A 24,526-nucleotide genomic window follows, 5' to 3' on the forward strand; every position below is an offset into this window, starting at 1 on the left:
TAATTTACACATTGATAATGGAATACAATATGTGCAGTCTGTGCAGATTTATTCAAAACAATCCATAAATAAGCAGCACTGTACAAAATGTGGCATGAGCATAAAATATATATACCAAACAATAATTGCAGTTATATTTTACCTGAGAGAAAATAAAATTCACGTTTTTACGCTCCTGTCTTTTGTACAGTATTATCACTAATAAAAAAAAAAATCTTAGTTAATTGCCCTTTTTAAATGTCCAAACGACATACTGTTTTTTTGTCGTTAAAAAAAAAAGGTCAAGTCTTTGCTTTTTGTTAATACTCACCATGGAAAAAGCCCCTGTGTATGATGCTTCAAACAAAGAGACCAAACAAAATAAAATTAATCTTCCATTCTTTGGTAGTGAGGTAAACAGAGAAGTCACGTCACTTCTTTGTACATATTCCCTTACATACTGGCACCAAACATAACAAATATGAAGTACTTGTCTTGACTTGCATAAAATAAAAGGTTGGCAGTACTATCATAAAAAAAAAAAAAAAAAACTTTTAGGGTTATGTATTGAGCATTTGGGTCATTTGGAGTTATGCTGAATAAGCAATGTCAACGTACGGCCATATTTGTGGTAAGGAATAAAATATTCTGTTGTAAAGCCATTTCCAGCCAATTACTCTTCCAAAATATGTCATGTGACTGTCTCTGGCGTCACAATGTTCATCCATGGCCGTTAGCCTAGTGATTACAAAACTGACAAAAGATGATGACCACTCACATATGTCATTTTTGAAAGGTGCAACTCTTTTGATACCATGCATGTTTGGGTCCGTCGGATTCTTTGTCTAAAAAGACAAGACAGATACCAGTAAGGCTACATTTACACCCCTACAATGCCAACAGAATAGCTGTACAAAAGACATTTGATACAGCTCTTGTATAAGATCCTATCATTAGTTCAGATATACGGTAACTAATGAATTTCCACCCATGTAATCACGTCTTAAAAAAATACTCGAATTTGAACCCCTCTCAGACAGCAACGATGATCGTCAATGTTGTTGCAACGCTCATGCAGCCCTGAATAATAGCCTCTGGTTGAGCTAAAGCATTTTCATGCATTATATGAAGCGTACACGTGTAAAGTAGCCATCTTCATACAGTGCTGAAGTTAAAAGTGCTCATTGGGTGACAGCTTAGGTCACAAAGGAGTAATAAATCGGAGCGTTTTGGAAGCAGCATTCCTGCTCGATGTGCTGAAGAACGCCACCCTGCTGCAAGCACGTGCCGTAGAGTACGGCCGCAGGTTGATCCTCAGCCAAGCCCACCTGCTGGAGCCACTCCACAAGTTCACAGCCCAGGAAACAGTCCACCATTTTCCGTATTCCACACCTGACAGTCACAGGGAAAACTCAATTTAAAAACGATTTGTAGACGAATGTAGATAAGTGTATTAGTATATAAGTGTTACATATGTGCCTTAAGATGTGGAGCCTGGTGGTCAGGTGGCACGTGTGTTGCAAAAAGGTGGAATGTTTGTGGTAAATTTTAATGAAAAGTTAACATGGGTGATTTAGGAAATATTCCAAATTGGAAACTTCGCAGGAATTAACGGGTAATTGCGGGTATATTAATGAAAAGGTATCAACATTAAAGCATAAATATAAACATTTTGTTTTGTCCGAAGCAGACATCCATGCCTTGCCCACATGCGAGGGTATTACAATAACTGAATCACATCTTTTTCCTCTTCACTCGAGCTGTGGCGTATCCGAAGCACGCTCGTAATTAAAATTGTCTCACACCACTAAGCCCAAAGAAAAAAAGTGAAAAATTGAAAGCACAGAAATATTGACTTGAAAGTTTTAAAGTCAAAGGTACCACTCAACTTTCATGAAATCTCTTTTCATCAGGCAAGACGTTTCGATTCTGTTTAGAACAATGTACCATTTTTTATAAAGGGTTAAAAAAAAAAAAAAGGGACAACAGAACAAAAGTGTAATTTACTCATTTCCTTTAACAGGAGTAGCAGTATCAGGACATTCTCTCACCTCCTCTTCCTGACAATGTCATGAAAGCACTGGTCCTTATGGCGTTCGATGAAGTCAGTGCATGTCATCCTGATCTCTTCGGGCACGTTACTTCGCGGTTGCTCTTCTTGCCTCTTTCTATACCACAGTCTGTGCAGCCTAAACCACGGGCACATCATCAACAAATAAACACCTTTCCATCCATATTCTTCTCAGGGTTACCTATCGCCCCCCCAAAAAACAATTGTGGACGAAAGTACATGTCGGCTCCAGTGAAGACCTCACTGATTAGCAAGGAGGAAAATGAGTTGAAAATTGCAAACAATAGAGAACGGTCCCAAAACTATAGCATTTTAGATCAACGACACTATAATTAAAATCAGAGTTCATGTTCTCACAAATATTCCCCAAAGAAAATGAAAATGTACTTAACCATTTTCTTGGGGGCTACATTAACCATTAGATACTATTCTGGTGAAATTTGAGGTTTTCAGACATTGAACAACAGTAGAAATACAGTACAAGTCTTTATTTTAGCGTTTAATCTGGTCAACCATTCCCCCCCTGCCCCCTTCTAGTTCAAAACTTTATACTTTTTACTTGTGCTACAAATTTGTAGACTGAGGTTATTCTGAATCTATTGGACACATTTTAATATGGTGTTCTATTTATACAGGGTGGTCTAAGCTTCACAATACTGTATTTTTCTTACCTCTTCCAAAACGGTAGTATAACCAAATGTTTGTCCAGGCCAAACAGCACAAAGGAGAGAATGCCCTGGAATCACATCATACCATGCCCTTATTTAGCATTTGACGTGTGCGTTCGTAGTTTGATTAGAACACCAACCTGCCCGTAGTTGGCCACGGCACAAAAGAACTGGAGCTCCACGTACAGTCTACCTGGGTCTTGGTAAAAGAGCAACCATACGCATCTGGACAAGTTCTGGCACAAGGGAAGGACACATTTAAGTAAAGTCTGCTTTCAATGACCTAAAATTCTGTTGAAGGACCCTGTATTTGTGTGGGCACCGCCACTGATATGGGTTTGATGCACAAATAATGATAACACGTTCACTACTTGTAAGAACATTAAGTGAGAGGATGTGATGGTTGTTACTCACAGCGAGCGAGCCGACAGTCAGAAGCAAACATAAGAGCACATGACGGGCCACTTGTCTATCTTCATCCTGATTGAGCTCTTCCACTCTGAACACAAGGCACACTGTTGAATCATTGCTATTCTCACTTTGGGCTGTGGGGGAAGAATAAAGCAAAACAAAAAGATTTGCAACATACATTCCTTGTTCTGTGTGGGCAGTTGATTGAATTTCACAATTCCCAAAATAATTAGCATTTTATTGCTCCATACCTGTGAGTGAGTTTGCTGTGTGGTTCATATCGGTGCTGATGATCATGTCAGGCATGGGCTGGGGTGGTGCAGATTCACACATGAGGCACGCTGATAACAAGAGGGACAGTGACAGTGATTATCAGGAACCTAGTGAAGGGTATTGTAGTAAATAAAACAGAGTTAATAGAATTAACAGAACAGAATTAATAGAAAAAGCATTAAAAAAAGTAAAAACACTCCTATCTAAAAAAATTTAAAAAAAACAAAACATTTTCCCCATTGAAATGAATGCCCCCCCCCAAAAAAAAAGAAATTGTAATGTGTATTTTCATTAGGAAAAAGAGCACTTCACAATATTGTACTTAAAAACATACAGTAATGACAATTAAATAGAACAAAAAACAACTGCAAAGTTTTTGTCACACTGCATCAATTGAATGCTGTTCCTTCTGGTTTGCCTGCCTTGGCCACTTGGGGGCAGTATAAGACAGCCGGCTATACTGTTCATTGAGGCGAAGAACATACACCTGTGAGTACTGTTATATTGTCTGTCTACATGTTGTTGCTGCACCGTTAGGTTCAATCCATTGCTTAAATAGTTAAAGCATCGCAACATAGGTGCTCAGTAGCTTTAAGATTAAGCTAGGGGGCTGAACTGCTAAACTCCTGTATGTGGTTGTTTTAAATACACAAAGTGCTATTTGTATTACCTACACAGGGTGTAATTTGTGGTGTGCTCGTTTTTTGTTTAGTTTGACAGTAAACTTCAACTGAGAGTGGCATTAAACAGTTTGAAGCCTCTTTGTTGATGAATTGTTCACTATTTGCCAAACTGCTGCTTATTGTAAAGTGTGTTGAGTTCGCTGCTACCATACAGCACACGGATCTCAAGTCTGTACCTGCAAGTCAATGCAAAAAATAAATAAATCGATCACACGCCAGCTCGTATGTTGAAAAACTGATATGTCGAGTGGTATGTCACGGTACCACTGTATAATAACCATTATCATCAATTGAATAATTCAAATGAGCATACGTCTTTGAATTCTACATCCAGCAATGAAGAGCTACACCAATATTTGTAACTTTTACACGATTAAATACCTCTGTTGAGATCTTCTGAATGGACTTCTGGTTCAAACATAGAGTGGTTATCTTGTTCAGTTTCAGTCACAAGGTCTTCCACGGAGGTGTTTGCCCCTTGACTTCGGTCTTTTTGGGACCAGCTTCCTCTACTGAGAAACACCAGGGAACTCCCTGATAGTGCCACACTGAGGGCGAGCACAATTGTGCTGCAGATGATCTGTCATAGAACATACACGTATGAAATGAAACAAAACATGGCACAAAACACAAAAATGATTTCCACTACAGACCTGCGTTTTGCTGTAAAATTGCGACGAGTCTAAGGTGTCATGCAGTTTTTCCCCACAGATTAGCAACACAGCAGTTGTGAATGCAGGGATCCTGTTCATAAACAAAAACACCTGAACCATCACATTGTAAAATAGCAACTACTAAATAGCACTTTGACTACTAAAATTGAAATGAAATTAAATGTATTTATTTGCTTCTGTACTCCCTTAGTGAATAAAACATTTTAAAAGACAACAGTACTGCAATTGAACATGCAAAATACTCAGAAAATGTGTCTTAAAAATTATTGTTTAGTTATTTTAGTGTGGCAAAGGGTGGTTCCCAAGCGCTGTACAACTGAAAAGAAATCTTCACAGTAACCACTGATACATCCAGACTCCACAATATTATGCACACTTGGTTACCTCATGTCAAAGTTATGTAGTTTGTTTAAATACACCGCATGTAATTCTTTTCGTTTTATGTTTAGTTTGACAGTAAATTTCAACTGGGAAACAGCTTGAAGCCTCTTTTTAAAGAATTGCTCACTACCTGCCAAACTGCTGCTTGTTGTGAAGGGAGTTTAATTGAGTTTGCTGTTACCATCTAGCACAAGTATCTAAAATTTTTGCTCACAAGTCACACATACAACAACAACAAAAATGAAACAAAACAAGGAAAAAGTTGGGCTCCTCGTAAATCGAAGTACCACTGTTACTGAGATAAATTTTGCAATAACAACATGTTTAAAAGGTGGTTATTGACCATATATGAGTGAAGGCAGTTGTTGATGGTGGACTCACCCCCAGCTCACAATGACAAACATGCCAGAAGAAACCTTCAGACGGTCAAACCTTCTCAAGAGCACAAGAGAGAGTGCAATGAAGCCTAAGATGAGAAATGTTTTGTTAGACAATTACAGTAGCATGCATTTATGATATCGTCGCCATGCGTATTCACAACATACCTGGCCAGACGTAAGTGCAGTAGAGTGAGGTGCACAGGAGCGTAAAAGACAAGATCTGACCGATAAAGTTGTCTCCCCTCACCACAAATTTCCAAAGCATCATTCCAAAACAAGTAAGGAACTGAAACAACAAATAATGATAGTTAATAATTGATATACTAGTAGGCAAATTTTCAGAAATGATTCAAACCTTGAACGGTTTTTGCACATGCTGTGCTCACCTGTGCCAAGAAAAGGTTGGTTGAAAACAGATGAGGCAGTCTCTTGAACTTCTTACTAAAAAACATGACTGCAATAGTCCACAGCTGTCGGGGAAATACACAACTTTATAAACTGAAGTGAGTTCGTGAAGTGTGTAGTAGGAGAACTGCAGGTCTTAAATCAATACTAAAATACTACATTTTATTACATTCCCACTCCTGTTATATCTGCCTTGTAGTTAAAACTTTGTATTTACCAGTTTGATTAAATGTGTTTTAAAGTGCTTAATGATGCTTTTCACGTTGCCTTAAAGCCTTTATGGTTGAAATGAAATCTCTTTGAACCTTGTAGTTGTGCAACACAAATGAACCCGCAGCTTTGCCATGCATAGACAATCGTAATCAGGTTCCTTAGAACTGGGCTAAAAGTGACACTAAATGAGGAAATGAGCCTTTTAGTCTCTACTAACTGTCTCCCCAAACATCCTGCAAATGACGAAGTACAAAGTATTAATCCGCCTTAACATGTCCCAAACAATGGATGGTCACATCTAACATGAAGTGTTGTTTAAGGGAAAGTTGTGAATTTGGAATTATGTTGAAATTGAGGTGTCTTCTTACGACTCACCAGTGCCACTAAGCTGACAATGCTTATATCAAAGCTGACATCTTGTAATGCGTTCATCAGAAGCCGAGGATCCATCCAGCGGAGGGTGAGCAGCCAGGCGGAGGTAAACATTATTGGAGCTGAGAGCAAAGTGCTGATCACCATTCCGGAAATAACCTGACAGGATGCAACGTGAGCAGCCATGACAACACAAAACACACAAACATGATAACTCTGGCAGGTTTGAGGAAATAATCTTTTGCACCATTCAAAAGGAAACTGGTAACTTCAAGCATAATCTAGAACAGTGGTTCTCAAACTTTATACACCATGTACCACCTAAAAAAATACTTAGCTCTCCAAGTATCACCACAATGGTAGAATGGTAGGATTAACTGTTCATGAAAAAATGAGACCTAAAAAAATTAACAATACTGCACTGTAAGACATTGTCACATTACGCAGTTTGACTATTAGCACTGCGCTTAAATATAGGAAAATTATAAAAACTGTACTAATATGATAAAATTGCACATAACTATTAAATAGGGGGTGGCACGGTGGACGACTGGTTAGAGCGTCAGCCTCACAGTTCTGAGGAGCGGGATTCAATCCCCAGCCCCGCCTGTGTGGAGTTTGCATGTTCTCCCACATCCCAAAAAACATGCATGGTAGGTTAATTGAAAAAAAACTCTAAATTGCCCATAGGTGTGGATGTGAGTACAAATGGTTGTTTGTTTGTATGTATGTGCCCTGCGATTGGCTGGCAACCAGTTCAGGGTGTACCCCGCCTCCTGCCCGATGATAGCTGGGATAGGCTCCAGCACACCCGCGACCCTAGTGAGGAGAAGCGGCTCAGAAAATGGATGAATGGATGGATGTTAAATAGGGATTGGCAAGTACCGATACCAGGAATCAGTATCAGGGTGACACCGGCCTTATTTCAAGGTATTGGGTATTCGTGAAGGCTGGCGATACCAGTCACCTGATACTCAAGGCAAAAAAATATGACATTGAGTAAGTTTTCCTCACCAGGAGTTGACGCAACACTACGGCAGTTTCACACATTCGCGAATCATCATGTGCGTAAGAAAGAAAGAAAGGTCTTTATTCAATTATCTTTCATTGTGTTCATCGAAATTTTATGTTTGAAAAGTATCAGTGGTATTGGTACTCGGTATCGGTGAGTACTCAAGGGTGAATACTGGTATCGGTATGAAAAAAAAAAAAAAAAAATGGTATCGAACATCAGTACTGTTAAATAAAAATATTCCAAAATAAATGTTGGGCGTTAGTTGTGGCCCACAGCAGCTGCTTGTGTGCGAGTGTACTCGTTTTGTAATTGTGTGTTTTTGACTGTTTGTCCCGTTCAATAAACAGCTGAAAGTACATCAGGGACTTTCCTTGCTCACATCTCAGGGCTAACTTATCTATACCTGAATTGCTCAATTTGTTTTTTCTTCCCTTGAGCGGCAACATATCTGAAGCTTGCTCGTTCGTCAAATTTGGCTTGCAACACAAAGCCGCCCCCCAATGTCAAAATGTAAAACATGGCAGAGTTTCAATTAATTTCTCGCAATAGTTAAAAGACTCACCACTTCCAGCTGTGCGTTGTAATACGCAGCGTAGATAGCGACGCTGGGCGCTGTGGGGAACACTCCATAAAGAAAGGCATAGTCTGAGAGACTCGAGTGGTTCAAAGGGCTAGTGCTGTCTAGAAGATCCACCATATCTTTACAAATCAGAGGCATCAGCAACCTGAGGAATGCAGTATTGCTCTATTATTTAACCCAGACATTAGTTCAGAGAAATGTCTGATTCATTCAAAACACCAGCACAAAAATACATCTGTTCTTCTTTTACTTACAATTTTGCAGTCAAGAGTAATATCAGCGTCACAACAGTGGACCTGGTTAATTTTTTCAGCTCCCCCACCATGGACAGACCCAAGTAGAACAAAGCGGCCCCCCCGAAGGAGTTGGCCAAACCATCCACAAAGTCCTCCATGAAGGAAGGTATCTTCTGGTGCAGGATAAAGTGGGCCGCGATGCCAATAACGACCATGAAAACTATCGGGTTCTTGAGGACGTGTAGCACCACTTGTCCCACAATCAGAAGTTTGCCCTGCTGCTGGTCACGCTTATCCTTCCATTTCTGGACCTCACAAAAGGCAAAGCCAATGGGATTGAGCAGCATGAGCGACACAGGTGCCACCAGGTAGATGTACTGGATGTATTCTGGATATGTGGTCTCATATAGAGCTTTAACTAGACACACACACACACAGAGTCAAATATTAGAAACACAATCGATTTTTTAAAACATACTGAATACCTTCATCCTAGTCAGATGAAAGCATGTGGTCACAATTTGGCAGACAGGAAGTTGTTTCCACAAACAAAAAGTTCCTATGTAAACAAGTAGTTGACACCCCACTAAGGTTTACAATTGCCTATGGATGCTACAAGATAACATCAAAACACTAAAGTACTTTTCTATTAGACAGGGCTTTGCCATGTCAAATAGAAGCTCCTTCCCTCACTTTAACATAGTTTCTTGGCCCCAAGATGCCAGAAGATGGCGACGAAGCACTACTTTTCCATTAGACATTGCTTTAGCACTATCTTGCGGCATTATAGAGCTAGGAGCTGAAATGGTCACTTGGATAACCTTAATAATTTGTTTACAAAATAGGTCAAAGTGCCATCTCTGCCTTGAAGCTTCGCTGTGATCATTTGGCCACACGCACTAATGTTAATGCAGTCGTACATATAGTACGACAGGTTAGCCAGTTAATAGCCAACTAACTCTACACTCGCTGACGCCCATGTCACTCACCAGACCAGGCCCCGCCTTTTTAAAGCCATACACGTTTAAAGTCACAGATACAATAGAATGTGAGGATGGTGAACCCAAAGTGGACCAAAATAATACCTGCAACACTAATTCGAGTCATCGATGGGATGATTGCTGGAATACTCCGATTTAAAACTATATGATAGCTGCAGCCCTAGCGTCTGTCGTACTCAAAAGCATCATACGTACCAATTGGATAACCCAAAGCGAAGTCATTGCTTTGGGTGGCAAATATAGAGTAGAGTCCAGCTTTGCTGTAGCGACTTTCGGGACTGGAAGCTACCAGCGTCAGGATACAAACGATGGCAAACACAGACACTTTGGCTATGAGAACGCTCCAGATGAACGGCCAGATGACGTTCCCAAAGTCCAGCAGCACCATATTCTTAAACAAGAGCGCAGGCAGGGCAAACTTGGACACAAAATTGCCTAAACCTTGACCCTGAGTAGATGTGATAATGCGGGCCCTCCCAGCTATGTAGCCGCACAGGATGATCCCAAAACATTTCAACAAAGCCGGAAGCAGCTTGTCTATGGATATTCTGGATGATGGAGGAGAGGGATCCATCACGTCTCCATCCCCATGTGGAAAGGTGCTGCCAGCGGTGGTGCTGATCTCCATAATGCTGATGTTACTTCCCACCAGTGTCAGCAGTGACACATGGGTTAAGGTCGTATTGAAGTCATGACTGTCAGATTACACATGGAGAATTGTATTAATCTACAAGGTATGTAACAATAAACATATAATGATTATATTTTTAAGACAAAAAGTGATTCCCTCCTAGAGGAACATTTTTATTGGAACTCTAAACTGGAAACAAAAGCATAGCTTTTAACTTACAAATAACAACGTAAAAGAAATACATTTTAAAATTCATCACAAAATACATCCTGCAAACTCTTTAAACTTCAAATTTGTGGATGCGAATAGTTCTTGTACCTTTTGTGGGCATGCTGATGAAACTTTGGACCATTTTTTTTTTTAAATGTAATGTAACATAAAACAGTTTTGGTCAAAGTATACTGAATGAAGGAGTAACTTCCTATATTTTCATTCCTGTTAAAATGTCATATTGTTTTTCCTTAAACTACGCAATATCGCTGGTGTCGGGCTCAAACCTGCTAGGTCCAAATTTGGTCAATTTCATATGTTTCCATAATCCATACTATTGGTCAGACCCCATGTGGGTATGCTATTTTTACTTATTATTGACCAATATTGAGTCTTAAAAATGGCTTGCTCTCTTTGACAATGCAAAGTTAATGGCTTGAAAAACATGTTTTTTTGGGGGGGGGTTCCTGAAAAGTGAAGGTTTTGGAGATGCCAGCAATATGTAACTATGAAAATAGGCAGAAATGCGTCCAATTTCTGGTATATTACTTTTGGCTTCAAAACCAACATTTCCGCACTTTAACTCCCTCCATAAATAGCCTGACATGAAAATAGAAAGAATCAGAAATGTATAATTTTGTAGTTATTTGGTGATCCTCCTAACATTTGATGTTATTTTTTATTTTTTTTCATTTTTATTTAAATGTATTCAATGTCTCATTATTCATCTATTCAAGATATCACATACTAATTTGTATTGATCAATGTTCGATTTTCTATTTTTAAAGTGTTGAAAAAACAACTCGCATTAAGATCAAAGTTTGAGGTGCAAAGGTAACCAGATGATTGATAATCTCTAACAACAACCAAAACAATCAGCATATTTGTATTTGTATATGTAAATATACTCTTTTACAGCAGAATCCAAACCAGTGTGCCGTGTCACATTTGTTTGCCAAGAGAAAAGATCAATTTTTTTTTCTTCTACAAGAAAAAAAATTATTTTGTTCAACTATCTATACCAGCGACATGTAGTGACAGGCAGGTTTGGTGGTGTGGCGTGAGATTTGTATTTATTTTTTTCTCACATGTAAAACGTGTGTCTTAGTTGAGTGAGTTTAGGAACGACTCTTTTAGAGCATATATGTTGTTAAAACAATTAGTCACGCTGCTTTAAGACGTCAATAGAGAAATATGAAACTCACCGTTGCCTCTGTGCCAACAGTGCCCTTATGTGTCCCGGTGGAAGTAGCCATGTTTGTTAGCCCTATAGCTAACGTTAGCTGGAGAAACAAATGGCACCGTTTGGTCGTCAACAACACACAGAATGATGAGAAACGCCGAGCAGGACAGGACAGGACAGAGCAGAGCAGAGCAGAGGCGCCACGCTTACACAACGGCGCAAATGAACGGCGAACGCGAGAGGACACAGACGCTTTCCTTACTTGGCTTCCCTCCCAGTTAACTTTCGTAAAGCAAGAGGCGCCGATATCGAGTCGACCAATCACAAGCGAAGGTGGAAGGAAGAGGCGGGGCTTAACCTGGACTTCCATCAGTAGCAGACAGTCAACACTCATCGGCCACAAAATTAGGTACTCCTCCACAGTCCAATACAAGAGTGATTTTAAAAAATATATTTGCAATCATTGCTGATATGTGTCAATTTTTTATTTATATTTAATATATGACAAGTTACACTGGGGGTAGTCATTCATAACTTGAGCCGTACCTCACAGAAAAACAACACCGCCATAAAACAGGGTTGGCCAACTTACGTTAAGAGTCCTGTAATATTAGTTGCATTACTTTTGCAAAAATTGGTTGTTTAAAATATGTGCTTTTACAATATTTTTATTTTCGTCTTATTAAATAATAATAATACAAATTATTATTACAAAAAAAAATCCCTACCGTAGATTTAATTTGTTTTGGTTGATGGTTGATGAATTAGAATTTAATTAAGAAGTTTTATTAATTATGAATAACATAATGTATTTATTTATGTATTTGTTTGTTTATTTATTACCTCAATCTACTAATGCACTGGTCCTTCAGTCTATTTTAAAAGTCCAACGTGCCCATCGCGCACAAAAGTTTACCTAATCGAGCCGTAAAACATTTTCAAGAGGCAATTTGTTTCCATCAATTAATCAATTTTCTAACATCAACCCTCAAAATTGTGAGGGAGACATCTAGGCCTCCATGTGGCCCTAAATTTTGTTTCCAAATAGTAAATGTAGTTGCATACCTGTACAGACTCCATACATTGATACACATCAACATTGGGCAGACGTGCGCCAAAATCAGATGAAATCCAATAAAGCACTTTAGTTCATATCTCCCTTTACAAAGACATTAATGAGACGTAATTAATATAGTAGATATTATTCAAAAAAAAATTGTAGTTGACAAGAACACAGCATTATCTCATTACATTGTGCAGGGTTTATCAAAGATTGGAAGGGTTTATAAAGGACTTCCTGACAGATATTCAAGCTATAATTATCAAACAGAATGTATTGTGTTGTGTTGTATTGTATGATAGTTATTATGATGAATTACAGTAACTGTTGACATGCTAACATTCATCTAATGATCATATATTGTAATAAAATGGCATTCAGAACACTTAGTATTACTCATAACATGCACAGCACACATAGAACCTGCAAAAATGGAACATTATAATCCTCATAGGATTTATTGTAGATGTGTTAACCTGCAGTGCATGACATTAGTTTCATAAAAGTACCAAAAAAGGCAAACTACTCATTATATATGATACAGGTTTACACAATAATATTGAAAATATAAATACAGTCATTTTTAAAGCACCAAAAGAGCAAACAGGGAGCTCCACAATCCATAATGGGATAAAAAAAAAAAAAAAAACATGTAATGAGGTTCACTCCTCTTTGAGCAGCCATGAGGCTATTCTCAGTGTGGTGCGCGGGCTCCCTCTAGTGGTACATGAAAGAATCACTGCCTAAGTACAGTTCAGTTGTATTTAACTTTTATATTCAATACATTTCCTATATTTGAGCGCATTGTTAATGTTCAAATTGTGCATGTTACAATGGCTTATAATAATATTTAATACTTTATAGTAACAAAACCTCCGTCTCGTTTTTGATGAACACTTACTGTACTGCCTTATTGCATTTTCGTGCCAGTGGTACTTGGACAGCGTTAATATTGATTAAATTTTGTTTAGGAGGTACTTGGTGTAAAAAGCTAAAGAACCAGTGATCTAGAGCATACTCAGCTCAATGAGACGTCCAGCAAACACGCCTAACGTGCCGATGAGACACACAGCCATGAAGACGCACAACAGGATGTGATCCAACACCATGGCCACAAACTTCCACTCCTCAGCAGCCTGGCCAAAGTGAACACAGAACACTTGTCATACACAGAACATGGGCCACATTGAAGAATGATGTTAATAAGACCAATGTTTATATTACGTTGTTTGATTCTTCATCCGATTTCATCGTCTCCGCGATGTACTTAACTCCCTCGATGGCACTGCGGACGTCTGGGTTTTTGGTTATGGGTGATTGGTAGGGCACAGCAGAAGCCTGGTTGCCAGAGATGTCTGAGATGTCAAAGTCGCCGCCGTAGATGTTCTTCACTGGCTTTTCCTTTCCGGGACGCTTCATCGTTGAGAAGAACATAATGTTCGGGATGGTTTCGATAAAAAGCTGTTACCCCCCACCCCCAAAGAAAACAAATGTTTGTCAGGGATCACAATATATATTTCTGTCCGTCCATCTATCCATCCATCCATCCATCCATCTATCTATCCACTAGATGGCAGTATATCAAAAGGACAGAAAGCTACCCCCCTGTACCAATCTACACATACATACTCTAGCTAGAAATATTGAAATTCTACACAATATAGAGTCACCTGCTGACCTTTCGAACCCATTCGGGCATGGTGTGGGTGCTCGGGGATCGGTGGTGAGTGTTGATGACAATGACGGTAATGATGATGGAGGCGATCACGAAGACCATGGTGAAGAGCATGTACTTCCCAATGAGCGGGACCGCGCTGGAGGTGGACGGGATCAACTCCACGATGACCAGCAGGAAGACGGTCAGAGAGAGGAGGACGGAGATGCTCAGGGTCATCTTCTCACCTGGACGACACGACAAGGCGTCCCGATCAGCTCAGAAGGCAAAACATGGGGAGATTATAATGCTCCAGCCCTGTAAAATACAGTATTTGACATCTACTATCACTCCTTTCCCCCTATACCATCACCTGTGTGCAGCATATGTGTACACATTCTTTTAGACTGGCTGATGTTTGGACATTGCTTTAATTCCTCACTCATACTGTTCCACAGTTTCACACCACAAAGAGAGAGAATCTGGAGTGGTCTGTATTAGGCCTTTTTAAGGATGGCAATGTTTTTTGCTGTTTTATATTGAAAATGCTAATTATGTGGCCTCCTGCTAATCCTCAAATCAATTCTGACCCCTAGAAGTAAAATGTTGTTAGTTTTAATCAAATGTATTACTAGTAAAATGAAAAGCATGCTGTTTCCCATTGCTTGGCAGTTATGACGGAGTGTATTTTGGCAGCAGCGATTTTAGAAACAGGGCGCAAGTCATGTATTATACATGAGAGCGAAGGCTTGCTTTCAGACATGACAGCACAGAGGGACGCTGGGTAATGAGGCAGACATACTGTACACAGTGGGAACAGGGCCAGATGTGCGCAGGAGCAGTTGTTTGCGTAGTGGTCGGGGAGGCCTCAGGCTGGCATATTCGCTAGCGCTATGGATGCTGAGTTTACCAACAAGGTATTAAAATGATATCACGGAAAACGTTGCACATATTTTTGTGACTTTTTAATGAAGCCTTGCAGTGAGGAGTGTAAGAAATTGTTTGACATCCCAGATTGTTTTTTGTTTTTTTACAACTATCCTTTTATTCGCTGAAAAACTTGCCAATACTGTGTTGCTGTGCTCTTTGTGCAACGCTCTAAAATGCCGCAACACCAAAGTCCTGTCTAATATAAAAGCAGTGTAGTAGCGCCATCTTGTGGCACATTAGTGCCAAGGAACTACAGCATGTTGAAGTGAGGGACAGAGCCTCTTTTAGACAGACTCAAGCCCTGGCTGACATAAAAGTAGCACTTTGGCATCATCTTGTGGCATCTATAAGCAATTATAAAACTTTTCTCGTTGGCTCCTCGTATATTACTGTAAAGTAAACTCAGGGTTTACATTCTATTATACTTCTATTATACTATTTAAAGACACCCTAGGCATGTTTGTATAACATTTACGGTCAGTGCTTACATTTTTTAAAGGTCTTTAAAGAAACTTTTCAAACAATGCAAACACATTTAAACACATATATTGAGAAAGAGCAAATGCAATGGATAACAAACACAAAAATACTGCACGAACAGAATAACAAAATAGAGTAAGAACTGTAATAAATAACACACAAAAGAAAGGAAATATTGGGACCGCAAACACTGAACCGCGAAATAGTCGGTGTTTACTGTACTTGATTTGTGACTTCTCAAAGGAGCCCAGTGAGCCAGCTCAAATTTTGTCATAAAAAGTTGAATTTAGTTCCACATTGGATTCCAATGCAAAATGGTAAAAGGTCACTGAAATTGAAAGACTATGCATCAAAGCAATGTTACCCATGACTTAAGACTATTCTCTCTGATCATGTTCTTCCATTATGTCATAATTGGAGAGCTTTTTCACTAAAGCATGTAGAACACGGAAGCGGCTTACCAGAGTCTGTGGGCAGATAGAAGACCAGCCCTGTCAGGAAGGAGAAGAGCATGCACGGGATGATGACGTTGACGATGAAGTAGAGGGGGAGGCGCAGCATGAGGAAGTGGTAGGTGATGTCCAGGTAGGGGGTGTCTGGGCAGCAGGCGTAGTACACCCAATGTTTCCAGCTGCGGAAGTCTTTCATCACCCACTCTCCACTCTCCATGAAGTTACTCAAGTCGGGACGATCGCTGTCCTGGAGAGACAAAGCAACTAAGCGGCATGATATTTATGGTATTGCTGTTAGCCATCTGCATTTGGGCAGATAGTGAACTACTCTTCATAAAAGCAGCTTCACGCTCTTTATTGCCACTCCCAAGTTAAAATTTAATGTCAAGCTAAACTAAAAACGCAGATTGTCTTGAAACAATTGTAACTTTTGCCTTACTAAAGCTTAATGTTAACACAATGCAAAATACCATACATGGGGTAACTAATAGCATCTGTGTCACGGTGTTACAACCCTCCAAGCAACCGATGTTTGAACACAAATAGTGGCGTAACACATATAGACGGATAATATGACAATACTCACAGGCATATTTTCTTTATCCTCTGCAAAAAAGGACTAATATTACTGCAGCTTACTGAGAAGCTGTGACCGTCTCCGTGTATATCCGTATGTCTGAAGTGTGTTTTAATAAGTTTAAATTTGTTGAACGCATTTGGGAGGGATAAACGATATTTACAATGAGTGATTATATTAACATTACTGCGGAGTTGTGATGTCTCCGTGTACGTACGTATATCCGTATGTCTGTATTGTACTGGGTCACTGATGGTGTAATGGTACACTCGCCTGACTTTGGTGTGGGCAAGCGTGGGTTCAGTTCCCACTCAGCGACGGTGTGAATGTGAGTGCGAATGGTTGTCCGTGTCTATATGTGCCCTGCGATTGACTGGCGACCAGTTCAGGGTATAGTCCGCCTTTCGCCCGAAGTCAGCTGGGATAGGCTCCAGCACCCCGCGACCCTAACCAGGATAAGCGGTGTTGAAAATGGATGGATGGATGTATTGTACTGCCCCCGAGTGGCCATAGTGCACACACACACATCAGAAGGAGCAGCACAACATCCATTGAATTGAAGTAAAATGTGGCAAAAACAGTTAATTTCTTGACATTCTATTTAATTATGTCATTATTGTTTTGTTTTTGTTTTTTTAAGAGTGCTGTTTTTCTTATTAAAAAATACAATACAAAATTTTCTGTTGCTTTTTTGGGGAGGCTGGAATGAATTAATGTCATTTTCATTCATTTAAGTGGGGAAAGGTGACTTGAGATACAAATCTTTTGAGATACGAGTGTGCTCATGGAACGAATTAAACATGTACACTGCAAAAATGCAAAATCTTACTCAGTAAATTTGGATTATTTCGAGTGAAAGCATCTTACTATACTTATTTTAAGACATGTTTTCCTTTTTTCTTACTTTCCAGCAAGACAAAAAGACTTCTTGACTTATCTTAGGGACAAAATGTCCATCCATCCATCCATTTTCTGAGCCGCTTCTCCTCACTCGGGTCGCGGGCGTGCTGGAGCCTATCCCAGCTGTCATCGGGCAGGAGGCGGGGTACACCCTGAACTGGTTGCCAGCCAATCGCAGGGCACATAGAAACTAACAACCATTCGCACTCACAGTCATGCCTACGGGCAATTTAGAGTCTCCAATTAATGCATGTTTTTGGGATGTGGGAGGAAACCGGAGTGCCCGGAGAAAACCCACGCAGGCACGGGGAGAACATGCAAACTCCACACAGGTGGGGACGGGGATTGGACCCCGCACCTCAGAACTGTGAGGCTGACGCTCTAACCAGTCGACCACCGTGCCGCGGGGACAAAATGTCTTGTTTTTAATTTTTTTTTTTTTTAACCTATTTTGAGAAGGTAATTTTTTACCTATTGCGGTTGGGTCTGGAAAAAATAAATTACATTAAATTGTAACTATTTTAATTAACACATTTATTTTATTTATTAATAATAATTATCATCGTCTTACTACTACTACTAATAATAATAATATTAATAATAATGATAATAATATGTAATTATTATTTTAACTTAAATTAATAAAATTTTCATCCCTTTCATACCCTTCCACAATTTAAACATGACAAACCAAAAAGTACCCCTTGGTGGGAATCGGCATTCTTTAAAAGTCACAATTGTGAGTGTAATTACAGGATTGACGACGACCAAGTTCCCATCGTAGGTCCAGGTGCCCAGTTTCATACTGCAGTTCTGCAGGTCAAAGGGGAAGTGCAGCACAATGATCTCACAATAGCTCTTGAAGATGGCAGGAGGGTTCCACGTGATCAGTCCCGTGTGCTCCAGCAGCACTTTGGTCTCATGCACAATAGCAAAGTCACCATCGGCGCTGCGGGCACACAACAAAAACCACGGCCAGTGTCAACATGGTTATTTTAACGATAACGCAAGGCGACAGCAGCGCTCGAGGACGAGTCCAGGCTCAGCTCGCCGCTCGCTGGTGTGGCAGCCCAGCAGGTAGTCGGGGGGGAAATAGTGCTACGTGTCAGACGTAACATATGGAGTATGTGTTTGTGTGTGCGAAAGTTCTACTACACAATCTATATTTAGCCTGATGAAACCTTACCCAAGCTTTCACAAGTGTATGGAAAGCGTGAAAACAGGTGTTTTGCTTGTTTTTGGGAGATCACTCAGCTCACTGTAGATCACAAATAGCAGACATGAAGAGAATCAAAAAAGGCCTCATGACATACTTGTTGTAGAGTACCAGATCGGGCCGCCAAATGTCAGTGGAGGGAATTCTGATCTTTCTGATCCCGCCATAATCCTCCGGGTTCCACTGCAAGTTGACATCTTTCCATTGCTGGAAAAAGCACAAAGAGACAATGGGAACTTTAGCAAGAAGTTTAACAATAAAAAAGAAAAAGAAAAAGAAAAACACAGTTGTATACAGGTCCGATGGTGTTTAATGTGTCTTGCATGATTTATAAGCCAAAAAAAAAACTAAAATGAAATTTTCAAACCTGTTTGAGTCGCACGTTGCTGCTGACAATCTGGTTGACTTCGTCCTGTGGATGGAACAAATGTGTTCAGACAGCTGATAAAATGCAGAATCTCAACAGAGACTTTGTGTGTGTATGCGTGTATGTGCATGTGTGTGTGTCTGTCCTGAAATCTTACCACACTGATAAGCTGGATGAGCTGCAGGCCCACAGTGACAACTACCGGGTCCTTGAAGTGACTGACGGGCCGGACCACCTTGTTGTAACCAGTGAAGAGGGTTTTGACCAGGCGGGTTTCATCATTGGAAGCCCAGGTGGCAGCTCCAGAAGAAAGAAAGCACACAGGAAGGACTCATGGGCTTGTTTACAAGGGATTACAAGCAGCAATATTTAACAGCATGATGACTCTTGTGTGGGGGGTTGCTTGGAATTGTGTCAGAAAGTGATTATGCTGCCTTATGAATGTGACAAAAATAGACGTGACAAGTGTCAGGCAGACTCTTGTACTACATGTGCATAGCCTTTGTGTGCACCATAGTAAAAAAAATAATAATAATGTGTTGAAGCACAGATAATGATGAAAACGTTAGATTAAAACCTTTTCTGACACTTTAAACATTTGAGCTGGATTAGCATGGCAACTGCAAAATGTTTTTTTCTGCAGAAATTGTGTGAGAATGCTGAAAAACTGGTGCATAGCTGGAATGTGGTGGAATTAATTGAATTGTTGAAATGTAGAGTGTCAGACTTGAAGTTGGAATGGTTTGAATCAGTCAAGAAATGTGGAAGCAGGTAAATATGCTAAGTATCTCTTAAAGGGGAGTTTAGCATTCGAAAAACAAAAACCATTCAAAAAAACCAAAAATATATATAAATATTTGATTTGAAACAAACTACCACACCTGAGAAAAAACAACCAATCAGAGATAGGTGTGACTGACTAAGTGTCAGTCATTTGTCGTGAACTTGCGCGCACACTCCAAAAAAAATAAATTAAAAAAATCAAATAAATCATTTATTTATTATTTTAATTTATTGTTGTATTAACTCAATTACAAATGAGGCACTTTTTGGGGTAACAGGTCAGCATGAGGGACTTTTGTTGTAGAAATGTGGGAATTTTGGGAATGTTATACATAGTTCCCTATTTATTGGGAAGTAAATGAACAGTTTAAAGATGGAATTGTTTGAATCAGTTGAATTAATTGTACGCTATGGAAGTACAGTCCATCCATCCATTTTCCAGACCACTTATCCTCACTAGGGTCACAGGTGTGCTGGAGCCTATCCCAGCTGACTCAGGCCGAGAGGCGGGTTACACCCTGAACTGGTCGCCAGCCAATCGCAGGGCACATATAAACAAACAACCATTCACACTCACATTCACACCTACGGACAATTCCCAATTTTTGGGATGTGGGAGGAAACCGGAGTACCCGCAGAAAACCCACACAGGCACGGGGAGAACATGCAAACCCCACATAGGCGGGGCCGGGTTTTGAACCCGGGTCCTCAGAACTGTGAGGCAGATGTACTAACCAGTCGTCCACCGTGGCGCCTGGAAGTACGGTATGAGTTCAATTTGGAACACGTGTCCATTAATTTCAATTGGATTCTTGGAAATTTGGAATTATGAGAAAAGTAGTTATATAGCTAATATGGAAAATTTTAACTGATCTCTGAATGAGGTAAATACTTTGAAGTTGGAATGGTTTGAATCAGTGGAAGGCGAAAATTGGCTGAATAATAACACAAGCAGGGAATAAGGAATATTTATTGTGACCATTCCCCTCCAAGCCAATGTCAGAAGATGGGCCTATTTCTATTTGTCAGCTGACCTTGATGTCAAGGTCATTTTACAAAGATGTGTTTGAATGGTTGAATGATTCAATCTGAAAAAACTATTATGGAACCGCCTGCTACTGGTAATCATGCAAGGGACCGAGGCGCGCTGACAGATGGGGAAAAAGACGAAAAGCCAAATGAGGAAGAGTGCACGTGCCCTTGTCACTCAAATATCAGCATCGCTCATTAGTTTTGATTTGGGTCAAGTTTCAGTCACCTGGCAGCCTCTTGTATATGTATTGAAAATATGAGGTGTTTTTGAAATGAAAATGTAAAAGAAACCACAAAAGATGCATTCCATTCCGTTTTCTGCTAGTTCTTACCTGTCAGGATGGTTAGGTGAAAAATGAGGGATAGCACAATCATTGTTGTCAATCAATCCAGTCACCCAGAAGTCCAACTTCAGCACGTCGCCTCCAGCCCACGAGACAATTGCGAAGGTTTGACCTAACTAAAACATTCTTTCACAACTGGCAAATGACTCGATGCACATGCAGTGCCTTGTGGGAGCTCTTGGCAGCGGTCGTGTTGTTTTTGTCCCACAGCTGACGGGCGAGCGAATGGCTGCCAACGCTCGTTACTCGAGAGGGACACATTCTATGTCGCGCCTTCCGAGATCAACATGCCACAGTAATCCATCGCTAAAATACACCGCCGCAAACTTGACGGCCAGCGCGCAACTTCAACGAGATGCGATAAATGAGCGCAATGAAATCTCGCGCTAGACGCAGCCCACTGAAACACAACGAATGAGAAACATTGAAGTTATAGTGTGCAACTGTGGGACATTGTGACTTGAGTTTGGATTTTATCCGTGACGGCCGTGCATTTGATACCTGTGGGCCTTCAGTAGGGACTTATCTGATCCAAGTTAATCCACCTCTTAATACTACCACTATCATGTTGCAATTATAAAAACCATCAATATGTATACAAAGAGTACATGTTTTTGGGATGCGGGAGGAAACCAGAGAGCCCGGAGAAAACCCACGCAGGCACAGGCAGAACATGCAAACTCCACATAGGCTGGGCCGGGGATTGAACTCCGGTCCTCCGAACTGTGAGGCAGACGCCCACCGTTCCGCCTATGGTAAACCAATTTTTCCTTTTTTCCCCACTCACATTTTCCATTGTTCGAGTCCCGCCTCCTGCACTTGCTCGCCACGTCGGCGCCCCCGTGACGGGTCAGTCAACTTAATATCCTCACACCCACCGCACGTTCAATCAAGTGTTCGCTCAACCACAGGCCTCATTCATCTCACTTAGGTTCAAATCACCATTTTGGCAACGTCGGAATTAAGAGAGATTTGCTCCAACCCACCCCCGCACTCTCCAAATTCACACCATAAGTCTTCCATGTAACGAGACAAGCCCCCATTATATCTGCTCACGGATGTTTATTTTTATATAAAAGCTGTTAACTCTCAGGCCTTTTACTGCCCTTTCAGCTTTTTTTGTTTTGTTTTTTTTATCACATGAAATGTTTAACTAACACCAGTACACGTCATTAGTATAAAAAGTCCATTGAATTTGATTGTTTAACCCTTCAAATTTCAGTTTGTTAGCACAGGTTGTAAAACAACCTTTAAAAAAAAAAAGACATTTTTGTATGTTCTCAGTATGTTTTTCTTATATTACTGCAGCTAAAACAGTTGTACCTCAACTATGAGTGACCCGACTTATGAGTGTTTCAAGATATGAACCGATGTTCGGCCAATTCTTTTGCCTCGAGTTGGGAGCACAAGTTACAAGCGCTGGACGAAGGCAGAAAACTTCCCAACAAGCAGCAGTTTGACAGACTGTGAACAATGTTTCCAAAAAGAGGCTTCAAGGTGTTTCATGTCACTCCCAGTTGAATTCGACTTCAGAACTAGACATGAAACAAATAGAACCACACGTTGTGTATTTAAACAAACCGCATTAACTCTGACGAAAGTCTGCTAGCTTAATGCTAACAAACAGCGCAAAATGCCATACATGTGCTTACAAAACGAGCATCAATGTCACAGTAATTATAAAACTTGTATTTAAGCACAAGTCGTAGCAACACATGCAGAACGTAGAGCAATACTCACAGGTATATATAGTTTTATCCTATGCAAAAATAAAACAACTAAAATTATTGCAGCTAACTTGTGTGTGTCATCATCAACTTGATGCGGTATGGCTGCATGTATTTTATTGCTCCCTGGTGGCCAAAGCAACACACCAGAATGAGCAAAACAAAACAATGCCCATTGAATTATCACGATCTACAAACGGTTGAATACTTTACATTCTATTAAATTATATTATTAGCTGCTATTTATTTTTATATAGTTAGAATGCTACATTATTCATTTGCTAGAGTGGAGTCATTAAATGCCTCTTTCGGAAACTAAAAATAATATATGAAATTGCCACCTTGTCCAAAAACTGATAAATGATGTAATCTGGCAGAAAACACAAAAAAACTAACATTTTCAAGTGCTGACTCTCGAATGAAACTCATTTGACACAAATTACGTCTTCGCTGGATGCCTCAATTTACAGAACAGCTCTGTGATGTCTTTTTTTTTTAAAGCTCCCAAAAAATGAGGAACTAAAAAAGCGATGGATTGACTTTTTAAAGACACACACGGACGGCGAGCTGAACATCAACGCAACTTTACAGTGCGCATCTTACGACGGATAGTTTTGCAAACTTTCACCAGAGACAACATGGCTCCGTAACTTCATACTAGTGAATGGGGCAGTGCCAACTGTCTAACGACCCGGGCTTCCTCCTACCGTCCCGCTGTCGTCAAGTGCCGTGTTCGGCTGTGACATTATGTCACCGACAACGAGGGTAAGGTGATTTATGTGCTTATTTTTATGATTACAGTCCACAATAACCAAACCATTCAATTTTGACTTTGAGCCTCCTAACGTGATTTTTCCATCGTATAAGCTATCGCCCCCTCAGTATGTTTGATTCCTTTTGTGGCATCCATTCGACGCGCCCACAGCGGCTGAGAGCTCAGAGGCGGCCCTATTATTCAAGTTTTGAAACCTGAGTTGATATACCTAGCAAGTTTTTTTTAGTCATTCAAATTTGGCAGACTTGTTAACATTACTCTTCTCTGTGGTGTGTCAAATTTACATACCATTTTTTTGGGCCTGCTTAGTGCAACTTTAAAAAGTCATTTTAATGTGTTTCAATTGGCCAAAAGTGGCCTCAACAGAATTTGTTGTAAACTGTTTCTTATTTATAGCTTTGGTATAAGAGCTGAAGTTGGAAATTACAACATCAGACAAAAATCCACACCCTCCGGCTGCAAGTTTCAGTTCATTTGCAGCTAAAATGGTTCAAAAAAAAAAAAGGAAGTGGGCTTACTTTACCCTTAGACATACAGTACATGAGGATTTTCTGTTTAAACATCTGCACTTAGTCATTGAATATGAAAAAACGTAATGTGTAACGTCTGCAGGGGGAGAACAATCAGAATTAGAATCATCTTTATTTGCCAAGTATGTGCAAAAAACACACAAGGAATTTGTCTCCGGTAATTGGAGCCGCTCTAGTACAACAACAGACAGTCAATTGACAGAGAACACTTTTGAGACATAAAGACATTGAGAAAAACAGTCACTGAGCAATAAAGGGTTGCTAGTTTTCTGGTAATGCCGGTACATCTTTTTTTTTTTTTTGACAATTGTGCAAAAAGATGCAGAGTCCTCT

The 24,526-nt window shown here is 40.1% G+C and overlaps 2 protein-coding genes across 3 annotated transcripts; both read right to left on the reverse strand.

Moving 5' to 3' along the window:
- Window positions 1-32: 32 nt before the first annotated feature.
- Window positions 33-11,691, reverse strand: gpr155a (G protein-coupled receptor 155a). 2 transcript variants are annotated; one of them, XM_061791937.1, is made up of 17 exons: window positions 11,577-11,691; window positions 11,389-11,466; window positions 9,538-10,037; window positions 8,360-8,759; window positions 8,088-8,250; window positions 6,514-6,669; window positions 5,907-5,990; window positions 5,686-5,806; window positions 5,522-5,606; window positions 4,739-4,829; window positions 4,467-4,665; window positions 3,381-3,470; window positions 3,133-3,263; window positions 2,859-2,954; window positions 2,722-2,786; window positions 2,031-2,168; window positions 33-1,371 (listed from the first exon to the last, which is right to left on the reverse strand). In XM_061791937.1, exons 3-17 carry the CDS (start codon window positions 9,968-9,970, stop codon window positions 1,176-1,178), a joined length of 2,448 nt encoding a protein of 815 aa, XP_061647921.1. In that variant the 5' UTR covers window positions 9,971-10,037; window positions 11,389-11,466; window positions 11,577-11,691; the 3' UTR covers window positions 33-1,175. The 2 variants fall into 2 exon arrangements, with proteins under 2 accessions (XP_061647921.1, XP_061647922.1); XM_061791938.1 differs by having other exon boundaries at window positions 11,629-11,688.
- Window positions 11,692-11,829: 138 nt separating this feature from the next.
- Window positions 11,830-23,020, reverse strand: LOC133486570 (acetylcholine receptor subunit alpha). The gene is made up of 10 exons (XM_061791939.1): window positions 22,902-23,020; window positions 21,150-22,696; window positions 19,160-19,302; window positions 19,003-19,047; window positions 18,733-18,842; window positions 18,173-18,368; window positions 15,952-16,189; window positions 14,105-14,328; window positions 13,651-13,887; window positions 11,830-13,562 (listed from the first exon to the last, which is right to left on the reverse strand). The coding sequence occupies exons 2-10, from the start codon at window positions 21,190-21,192 to the stop codon at window positions 13,434-13,436; spliced, it is 1,365 nt and encodes a 454-aa protein (XP_061647923.1). The 5' UTR covers window positions 21,193-22,696; window positions 22,902-23,020; the 3' UTR covers window positions 11,830-13,433.
- Window positions 23,021-24,526: the final 1,506 nt, after the last annotated feature.

Source organism: Phyllopteryx taeniolatus, chromosome 12 (genome assembly GCF_024500385.1).
Source record: "Phyllopteryx taeniolatus isolate TA_2022b chromosome 12, UOR_Ptae_1.2, whole genome shotgun sequence".
Taxonomy (NCBI): Eukaryota; Metazoa; Chordata; class Actinopteri; order Syngnathiformes; family Syngnathidae; genus Phyllopteryx; species Phyllopteryx taeniolatus.